Source organism: Mytilus edulis, chromosome 11, assembly GCF_963676685.1.
Source record: "Mytilus edulis chromosome 11, xbMytEdul2.2, whole genome shotgun sequence".
Taxonomy (NCBI): Eukaryota; Metazoa; Mollusca; class Bivalvia; order Mytilida; family Mytilidae; genus Mytilus; species Mytilus edulis.
Genome location: NC_092354.1, coordinates 10,660,803 through 10,672,404, shown reverse-complemented (window position 1 = coordinate 10,672,404; position 11,602 = coordinate 10,660,803). Strand labels below are relative to the sequence as shown.

The 11,602-nt window shown below is 31.0% G+C and overlaps 1 protein-coding gene across 1 annotated transcript; it reads right to left on the bottom strand.

The window, feature by feature from the left end:
* Positions 1–2,497: 2,497 nt before the first annotated feature.
* On the bottom strand, positions 2,498–9,247 carry LOC139494750 (uncharacterized). Its single transcript, XM_071282949.1, has 4 exons — positions 8,851–9,247; positions 6,387–6,501; positions 4,788–5,003; positions 2,498–3,830 (listed from the first exon to the last, which is right to left on the bottom strand). The coding sequence occupies exons 1-4, from the start codon at positions 9,160–9,162 to the stop codon at positions 3,616–3,618; spliced, it is 858 nt and encodes a 285-aa protein (XP_071139050.1). The 5' UTR covers positions 9,163–9,247; the 3' UTR covers positions 2,498–3,615.
* Positions 9,248–11,602: the final 2,355 nt, after the last annotated feature.

Below are 11,602 nucleotides of genomic sequence, written 5' to 3'. Positions count from 1 at the left end.
TACTACACTATTAATTGGAATGTCCATAGTAAAACAACAAAATTAATGGTTTGTGTTATTCTAAGGCATTATATATTTAAAACATTGCAGATGCATTATGATTTGAATTCCTTTTTTCTCGAATGTAATAATAATAAGATATATTATTTGGTTTTCCCATCGTTTGAACTCAATCGGAAATGTATCTTTAAATTGGTATCCAAGAACTCTTAATGTATTAAACATATGTCCCGTACATTTTTTGTGTTTTAATTTAATTTATTTTTTTTTGTTTAGAAATTCCCAGCATATATAAATGAATCATAATAGTCTTTCATAATTGTTTGCTTTATTCAATCATTACATTTCTGTCAAGTTACATTACTTCAAGATTGTTTTTATCCAAAGCTTGTGAATCATCATGTTCATGTTTAAAAGTCAAGGGGCTTGGAGATAATTTTATTGTTGTGCTTATGAAACTTTAATTAAAACACTTATACATTAACCTTTTGGTTTTTCGGAGTCTTATTTATTCAGTATTATTCGTTCTGGAGAAAAAGAGAAATAAAACGAACAAGTCGCATTCCCCGGAAGTACACATATCAAATAATGTCGTATTTTGGCATCTTTGTGAATTTGATTTTCTTTTTGAAAACCTGGACTAAGGTTTTACCTCATATATAGAGATTTGCTTTTATGGTACTGTTCATCAATTTAATATATGTCACGTTTATATTTTCATTTATGATTAGTATTTCTTGATCAACTTTTACTAAAACATTCCTATTGTCAAATAATTTTAATAGGTTCTTGGTGTTTGTTATCGACTTACATATGCTCTTGATGAATTTGATGAATTTGATCTTTACAGGATATCAGTCAAGCAGACATACGTTAAAACTAACAATGGGAACAATGCGTCATGTATGTTCACCAATGGGATCAAATTATATAACCAGGTTTAGAACTTCCAATAGCTTTAATGTGGTATAACACTATGTATGTTCACCAATGGGATCAAATCATATAATCAGGTTGATAACAATACGCTATGTATGTTCATCAATGATATCAAAACGTATAAGCATGTTTAGAACAATGCGTCATGTATGTTCACCAATGGGATCAAATCATATAATCAGGTTTATAACAATACGCTATGTATGTTCATCAATGATATCAAAACGTATAACCATGTTTAGAACAATGCGTCATGTATGTTCACCAATGGGATCAAATCATATAATCAGGTTTAGAACTTCCAATACGTGTAATGTGTTATAACACTATGTGCACGTTATGTCAAAGGACATTGTGTTTATTTGAAGAAAATTATTATAGGATTAAACGCCTTTTTAAAGGAATTTATTGGTGTATAAACTCGACCAATTCACTCACTAACAAATAAAAGTCCGAAGGACTTTTATAACATGTTAGTGAGTGACTTGGTCCAGTTTATACACCAATACATTTTTTTTAAAAAGGCGTTTAATCCTTATAATTCGTTAAAATTGAAGATAGAGAATATATTTTTCAAAATCGTTACCTCTGTCGCACGTAAATTGTAGATTTATGTCATCGAATAGGCCTGGCGCATGAATATAATTGTTGGTAAGCGCGAAAATATGTACTCAATGAAATTACCTTCTGGTAAAAATTTAACTGCAAAAACTCTTATTATCATTCAAATGAATATGTTTATGTATTATTTTATTTAACGATTAACGTACAGTGAAATTATAGTTTGTATACGTCGGTGTTATTATCTTGTTTACATTAATTACAAAAAGAAGTTCGGTCAACGTCGTCTATCGAAAAATAACCGACGTCTAGATCAACTACCGGAAGTCCTCTCGACCAATCACATAAACGTATTCCCTAATATGCAAATCATATAAGAACTACTATACGATATTGCAAATGAAAGTCAAGATTGAAATTTAAAAGGGTATATTATGACAAGACCTATATCTGTTTATGCAGTGATGAATTTACTACATTTGTTCTCCTGTTTATAATATAATATGTATTGAAATGCACAAATCGTTTTATTGTAAATTATCTATGAAAGTACATCGTATTCATTTTCCTCCTGGAAGGTATCTATCATTCAGATATCTGTTGAAACACGAAACCACTGTAGTGTACGTACGCTTTATTGTATTATTCTCATTTGAAATTAATGCAACATTTTGTTTTGTTTAACATAACTTTTTCCACAGGGAATACCGAACAAATAAGCCATTACAACATGTATGGGATGGAAATAGTTTTCAAATTGTTAAACATCGGTTTACAATAGTACAAAGTAAAATAACAAAACTACTGACTCCAAGGAAAATTCAAAACGGAAAGTCCCTTATCAAATGGTAAAATCAAAAGCTAAAACACATCATGTGTGTATTTTTTATGTGAACTTTTTCAAAGAAACTATAAATCAACCAAATGTTACACAGAGTAGAACATGGCTTTAGTTAGACTAAAGTATTAAAAAGTTTGTGTTGATTGTTTATTTTTCTTTCCAAATTCAAAAAGATTTGGAATGTATCTCTCTCTGGACTCTAGTATTTCATTTAGCTATACGTATGGTTCTTTTTGGATAACAAAAATACTAAATTTAAAGAAAAATTGGAGACGGAAAGTCTCTTAACAAATGGCAAATTATGTGGATTTTTAACGTTCTGGTCTACAGATAGACATGTCAACCTATTTGGTCATATAATTCTGACTTTAAGCTGACTTTTTTTGTTTTTACTCTGCGGAGAAACAGTTAATATCAATTTGGATTTTAACATCATAGAATTCGAGTCCTCAACATATCACTTGAAGCGTGCAGTATACCACGAACCAAACAATACAGATGGTTAATATTGAAACGTTGATATTCAACTGTATGATTTTGAAAATTATCCTTTGTCATAGTGTTGGTTTTTTTTCAGAATTTTCAGGATATGACTGATTATATTATTTCATTTGATCAATTTCAGTAATTTCTTTTTGGATCATATGTCTTACTCGTAGATGAATGATCAATGTTAACAGCAGTAGTGATAATATCATAGTAGTGTCACCATATAAAACTTCACGAGCCATTGAGATCCACACTGTATGTGAATTGACATTGGAATTCAATCTATAATTAAGATACCCTGACATTTAATAGTTTTTGCTATTGTAACTGCATCATCATTTTAATCACAGAAAGTGGATTCAAACGCTTAAACTTTTGTTTAATCTGAACGGTTCTGTTGACCATATTGAAGAATTTAATCGTGACCAATTCATACAAAAACGATGATGTGTCGTTTTGATGCCCAATGAAATGACACAAATTAATTGATGGTCCCCACACAGCATTGGTTTGACAATAATACTATTTTGATTTGTTCTTGGTTATTGGTGTAGCTAAACTTACAAGATGATGTGAATAAGTAAAAAAAAATATATTCGAGACAACTTAACCCTAAGTTGTCTTAATATTGCACATTATTTTTGATGATATTACAATGTGGTTGTTTTTTTAAGATTCTGTATATACATCTTGCATCACTGAACATTTTATGTTTCTTATTCAGTATCATGTTGATTTTTTTATGAAAACAAAATTAATTGTATATTGATCATTCAACAATGTCACTAAAAACCATACACTTCAACTTCAGCAAGATGAAACTTCTCTGGTGCGGTATTTACACTCGTTAATTTGACTATTTGTCCTTCCGGTAGTGTGTTGCACGTCGTATCTATGACCTGTCCTCTAACGGCTGGACCAATGAACTGACCACATAGCTCCATTTGAGATGTATCTAAGCTCGTGCCGACATGAATGAGCATTTTTGTGAGCCGACCACCTAAAACAAAGAATGATAATTGATACTGTGGATTCATTATTATTCGTGAGATTCCAATTTTCGTTGATTTCGTGGGTATAAGTGAACCACGAATTTAAATGTTCAACAAATAACAAATTCTCTATAGGTTTGTATGCGGACTTTGACAAAACCACGAAAGAGCAAGTATTCCTAAATCCACGATAACTGGTACCAACAAAAATAAATGAATCCACAGTACTGATTGAAATAAAAATATTCTGTTTCAATACAGATATATCACTAAAAAAAATGCAACTGGCATTTCAACATCACACATTCTGTACCATTGTAAATGAATAATTGAAAATAACTATTAACACTTTGGCAAGGACTTTAGCTACTGACTTAGCTTATATTGTTGTATTAATCAATCATGAAAAGGTGGTCATTAAATGTTTTTGTATATAGAAGTTCTTACTCAATCCGAAAAAAAAAATGTTTGTCAAAAATAGACATTAATACTTTGTGTGTCAATCTTTTTATGTATCCCTTAAACAAACTAATTCACATAAATTTAATAAATATGGTATGCATGGGGACGATTCAAAAGATTGCAATTTGAATTAATTTAACTTTTCCGATTCTAGCTCAGTAGTCAGTGATTCGATTCTGACATGATTATTAGCATACATTTGTTCTTTTTTTTCGTAATACAACATTGATACATTTAGAAATTATCAAAAAAATCTACGGTTAAAACGCCTTCTGAAAAAAGTTGACTTGAAATGGATTCGGCTATTATTATAAGGTTCATGTTGGTCTTAAGCTCTTAGTGTATCTGAATAGTTATACGTTTTCAGTGTTCCTGATAAAGGTTAATTCGGAAAAGCGCATTAAACGCACATTATTATCAAGTGATTTTTATTGATTTGGAATAGCTATAAAGAAAGTATAACTATGCATAAACCTATCATATGTCATAATTATTTTACTAACCATAATTATCTAACCGATTTGTACTGACCACTTTCTGTACCGTGAACACTTGTCTGACCCACCAGAAAGGTTTGAGTTCTGCTTGTGTATGAAACATGTTTGTAAGTTCTTTAATTCCGTCAACCCCTGCTCCAGCTTCGCATACGTACTTTTTTGTACAGTCATATGGAGTGCTCTGGCCTGTTTCCTTAAATTGAGAGACAAGACATCCTTCTCCTATATTAATAATCATTATATGTAATAACACTGCGTTTACAAATACTTAAATTCAATTATCTTATTGAATTATGACAGCACTATATTTTAGGATTGACTTCTATCTATCTATGTACATGTTAATGATCTTGGAACATTGATGAATAGGTGTTATATATATTTGAAGTGACATCGAGCTAGATTGAACATATTTCAATCAAATTGAACTCTTTTCGTCTAACCAATGAAAGGTGTGCAAAATTTAAAATCATTTAGATGTTTGATATCAAATAACAAAAATACTAAATTTAAAGAAAAATTGGAGACGGAAAGTCTCTTAACAAATGGCAAATTAAAAAAATTAAACACACCAAATGAATAAAAAAAAACTGCTATATGTTTGACTTGTTACAGGCATTTTTTTAATGTAGAAATAATGGGTTAAACCTATTATAAAGCTAGCTAAACATATCCCTTGTATATGACAGTCGCATATACATATATTATATTGATATATATTACACGTTACATGAAAGCGCAAATTACAATGCATTGTGCTGAAAACGAGACTTGTAACATTATCCTTAAATTTTCTTTTACTTGTGTTGCGGTCATGATAGATTTGAAAGTTATACTGTAATCCGGGTATTAATTTGTTTTACTTATCATAGCATTGATTGTCAGTATACCTTACATGTAAAATTGATGTAAAGATAGTTTATTACCGCCACCTTAGCACGTAAGGCTATACAGTAACGAGTACAATTTCATATATACAGACATATCATTAACTTATAAACACAAAAAAGCAAAGAAAATACTGGATAAAATTCCAGATGGCAATTAACATGTTCAAAAAATATACTCCAACGCCGAATTACACATATAAACAAATGTTTGTGGAAGGGAAAAGAATACTAAAGTTTTATAGATAGCTATCGTTGTCACCAATGAGTAAACAAACAAAAACAGGACTACATTGTTATAGGTTAAAATGTCAAACATATGAGTACAGCAGTCAACATTGTTTTATAATCTTAATCACAATAAACATATGAAATCAAACAAAAGCTACTAAACAATGTAGCACCATGTTTTCTCTTGTGTTCGTTCAATTAATTCACGATGAATAAGTGTTCCTTTAATTGAAAAATCGATTAAAGTCCTAATCATTTTAAGTTTTTTTTTTTTAAATCAATCATAGAAGTTGTATTGTGAAACAATCCAGTGAAACTAGCAGTGAATTATAAAAAACTATGACATGATAATAATCAACAATTAAAACAAAATGCTTTCACATTAAAAGCCGATGTAGAAGGTCTAACTAAATGAAATAATGGTAAATTATTCTCCCATAATCGGAAATGTTTGTTTTAGTACATAGGTAAGTTATATTAAACCTACTGGTTCTCCTTTCAGCAAAGACTACTAGCAATGGAATGCATGTGTAAGTCGGACTTTGTGGAGTACACACTTCATTGATCTTACAATCATGACCTTGGCACGGTCCAGCAAGCTCCTGAAAATTGATACAACAAAATCATTTTCATATTACAATATTTAATGTTGTATTTCAACAAATTACTATTGATTTGGTGCTTGTGAATTTACTTGGATCTGTAGTATTATAAATGCACTCATATCTTCGAGTTGAATGCTCATGATTGGTTTTCGCAGGAACGGTTCTTATGAAGAGTAATGTCTGTATCTTTGACAATAAACAGTACATTTTATTTGAAAATAAAAGGCATTTCTTTTACGAGTATATAGCAATAGTACATAGATATTAAAGAAAGAGCATTGATAATCCCAATTTCCATTTTAACTTTTAATTCGACCTTTAACATGTTTCACATACATTATCACCAATGACATTGTGTTTATTCTACATGAATACATGAAGAACTGAGCATAAGATTATTTCACATTTTCTTCTTTTCAATATAACCATTAAAATATATTAAGTGTGTGTGTCCTTATACATTGTTTTTGTTTATCTTCACTAGGGACACTGAATTCCAACATTTGAAGGCCAAGAACTATTATCAGTTGAACACTTGAGAATCTATACGTTGTAAATCAATCCTCAACCTAATATTCTAGATGTAGACTTGACGCTTATTCGCCTATATTGGTGTGTACCTGTCCTAAGAACTTTATGTTCACTTGTTGTCGTTTGTTGGTGTGGTTCATAAGTGTTTTGCGTTTCTCGTTTTTTATATAGATTATGTCGTTGGTTTTTCTGTTTGAATGGTTTCACACTAGTAATTTTTGGGGTACTTTAGAGCTTTCTGTTCGGTGTAAGACACATCTTCTAATGTCTATTGATATCACCCTTCTGTACACAAAATGTTACTTAGACAAAAAACAGAAGTGACCCTTAAATTTAATGAAAAAACTATGGTAACAAAGTACCTCATCAAAAAAGATGTAGTGCTATATTTAATTATCTAATGTTATCTATTGTTAAATTTAGCACTTTAAAAAAAGCAAAATAAGGAACCACTGTGTTTGCATTGATTCAAATCCATTCAGATTATGATACCAACACTAATCAGTGGGCACGTTATAGCTTGCTGTTTGGTGTAAGCCAAGGCTCCGTACTTTGACCTACATGTATACTGGTTTACTTACTGTGACTGGGATGGAGAGTCGTCTCATTGACACTAATACCACAACTTCTTATATCTATTCTGTATTTGTCCGTTCCAACCTTTTATAGCGTATTATGCGGAATATGGTGTGCTCCTTATTGAAGGCCGTACTTTGAACTATAGTTTTAAACTTCAACGACAACGACATTTGGTCTCTGCGGAAGAGTTGTTTCAAAAACAACATCTTAAAAATATATTTTGATACTTAGACAGTTGTTATATTAGGCTATGATACTTGATATGCTTGCATTTTACTTTAGAATTGCAAGAACAACGAGCAAACATCAAATATATATTTCGGTCTACGTGAAAAGCAATGTTTCACCGTTAATACAAAAGATGCGACTAACTGCATTTATTACAAGTACATCCACATAACTGGCATAAAACCGCTAAAATGGCAAACATCTCAGAGCAAATACAATTGAGAGATTCAAATGTTGAAATGTGACTTCTTTCATACAGATTGAGTATTTAAATATTGATGGAAAAAACAATATCACAGAACAGTTAAAAAAATGTAAGGTCAACTGGGGAAGTCTCGACCTCAGTTTTAGCAATACGACGATCACAATATAGTTTTGAGTTTTGCTGGTACAGATAAATTCGTTTCCTACGGGGCCAGAAAGGGGTTTCCATTTTTTGTGTAGATTAAACGCGCTTCTGGCGTAAAAAATCATAAGCTTGATGTAATTTTAGGGAAAGTGGGTTGTAAATGGTGTCGAATGAACGAACATAATGTCTTTATACTTATAACAGTTTATGGTGTTATAGGACATGAGTAAGCATAGCTAGTAAAACTTCAGTCACACCAAACAGTCAACTAATAATAACAGCAATCAATTATAAGCACAGCTGATTTTAAATGGTGAAATGTGATTGCTATACATAGATAAAATCTAATATAATGAGGTGAAGTTTTAACTTTAATTTTCGTAACATATGTTTTTCTGTTTAATTCGACATCAGCGTGTAGAAAAATGGAAAGTTGATTTCCAGAAGTACCTCAATTTGATCCGAAACATAAACAATACTTGAACAATTTAGGGAAAATTGCCTTCCGAGTAATAGAAAGATGCATCTATTATTACAAATAATACGCTCATGCAAAGTATATCTGGAGTTGGGATATGAATAGTATAACTAAAACTATTAATACTTCTTAAACATTTTGACATTATAATTGTGTTTAACAAATATTTGATTGTATATACCTTTGGCAGAGACGAGGCCGCTACAAAGCTGTTACCAACACTTTCAATGAGTCCAAACTTATTTCCAACAGGTTCGCAATCATTTATCTGACAAGTTTTATTCCATGCTATAAAGTTAATAGATTTGCATACTTGCACTCTCGAGCAAAACTGGGCACACAATGACCACATCGGTATTGATACCTCAAACAACATGTGGCCACTATATATTGTATCTTTTTGTTTTTTGATAACGACTATTTCACTTAATGCCCACACACACAGAAAAACTATCGAAACGGTAAAACGAAACATTTTGTTCCAATTCAACATTATTAATGTTTTCCCTCTCTCGAAAAGCTGTGTGTATGTTCAAGCGGTCCGTTGAGTTACACAACACTTATACAGTCTGCTTGTGTATTTTGTTATGAGCCTTAGATATGCCTTCAGTTGCCAGGAATTCTTTTACAATGATGAATAATTTTTAATCTGGATACCTTCAATTTTCAAAAATAATATATGCGATTTGAGAAGGGATGATATTTCGAATTCATATTTATAACAAAAACTTCCTACAGTTTAAATGAACTTCTACTGTAAACTTCATCGACAGAATCAAATGAAGCGACGTGTTAAATTTCACATTGCGGTTACTAATTGCATACACGTGTATTATTAATGTGATGACGCAATCAAAATGAAGTGGTTTTTATTTTCTAAAATTTTGTTGTGGAAACTATTGTCATTTTTATTACATAACAGTTTCTCGTAATCATTGGAAGTCGTATTGTTCTTCCAACGAAAGTTACAGAATGAAAACTTAGGACAATCCAAACTTCCGTAAAACACAGTTTTTCAATAATAATATCGAATTATGATAACCTAAATTTCAACCAATTAAATAACGCTATCTTTTTCTATTTTCTATCATTCGCTAGCGTTATAGTGTATATGTCTAGTTCAATTCAGCTTTTTGGTATACAATCCTACGCTAGGTACTAACTTCTATCATGTCTATATATGCATTTTAACATGTTATCAAATTTCAAATATCATTGCACACTAGGAACGCGTGTATCTTTTCACGAAAAAGTCCAAGTGACAATTCAAAGATGAAAATCAAGCAACAGCTACTAGTAATATTTAAAACTGCAATCTGTTTCCTTGTATATATACGGACTAAATAAAACAAAAACATATTATATATTTTATTTTGATATTTTTGTGCCGAGGGAACTCGCGTTTGTTTGTGTTTTATTCCTATTGTATTATCATTGTCATGTATTTTTTACATTTTCATATAACAATGTCATACCGAGAGGAATGGCTAGCATTAATACCAGGTTAAACCAACCATTTTGTCTTTCTTAAAATTTATTTACCAAGTCAGGAACAGTTATTTGTGTTTCAAGATGATCTGGTTTATGGTTTGGAAAATTGAAAAAGTTATATTATATGTTTTTTAACATACACTGTATTAAATTCAAGGTGCCATAATGCTTACTTCGAACGTGGAATGTGCTCTGTAAAACACTAACTCACTAGGCAAAATGCTAGGTGTTATAATATTTAGAAGATTGCAAACAAAATCGAAATGTTCGTGCATCAACATAACATTGGATAGAGGTAGTTGACGAATATTTAAATTGAAGGACATGTTGTAATGAATGCTTTTCAAAATGTATCACGGATTCTGTTGATAAAAGGGTTTTGTACTCATATAGCAAATGTTCATGTAAATGAAAAATTCGGTTTTAAAATTAAAGAACTAATTTTGTTCAAAACAACGACATCTTTATACCTAATTAATACATAACTAGATGAGACATTTGCTGTATTCAGGGCATAACTTCTTGTTTGTTCATTAGAAAAATGAAGAAAAAATACACCAATCTTGATGAATACTCAAGCATATCAAGGTTTGAGAACGTTTATGACCTGCAAATTTCACACATTACTCAATTGGCAAACACATCTTACATCATCACCTTTCTGTAATAACTTCTGTAGACGAAACGTGCGTCTGGCGTATTACGTTATACTCATTGTACCTGTGATAACTATATAGATTTAAGCAACAACAGATCAAAGCACGGCCTTCGACAATGATAAAATACCATCTGGCAAAAAAAACATAAAGTGTTCCGACATTACAAAATGGTGTCAGTTTATCTTCGATCCAAGAGTTTGAATATCCCATTGTTATCTTTCGTCGTTCTTTTCCAAAACAACAAACCAAAATGATATACAGCATTAAACGGCAACCCCTTACTTGCAGACAAGGACATGGAATGTGAAGGATTTCAACATGTTTGGTGGCGCCCAACACTCCCCTTTTACAACATATTAAAACAAACAAGAAAACAATCAAAAAGACTTGATACTTCAAAATGAGACAACGCACGAAAACAACAACCTTGAACATTGCACATCATATAAGAATATTTTCACATCATATAAAGGTGTTTGCACATCATATAAAGGTAAATGCACATCATATAATGGAAAATGAGCATAACAAGACAGTGTTGGCGTTCCATAGTTTTGACTGCCAAGCTGGAGTTATTATGACTAGATTCGAGCGTTTTTCGTTGACCTTAGATAGGATGTCATCTACCAAGCATAACGGTGGAGAGTTATATGGTTTTGATGAAGCATCACTTTTAAGAGAAATACTCTTAGTCTTTTGTGAATTTTTCATGTACTATCAAAATGTAACAAGCAAAATACTAAAAACTATTGTGTTTAATAATTTATACTGAACAAATTATAA

Bases quoted from the DNA above. Each gene is read 5' to 3' on its own strand.
- LOC139494750 (XM_071282949.1), bottom strand. From the start codon at position 9,162: ATGTTGAATTGGAACAAAATGTTTCGTTTTACCGTTTCGATAGTTTTT. The intron at 6,502-8,850 runs GTATATACAATC...ATCAATTTTCAG, and splicing joins CGGCCTCGTCTCTGCCAAAG to GAGCTTGCTGGACCGTGCCA. The intron at 5,004-6,386 runs GTAGGTTTAATA...TTATTAATATAG, and splicing joins CTTTGCTGAAAGGAGAACCA to GAGAAGGATGTCTTGTCTCT.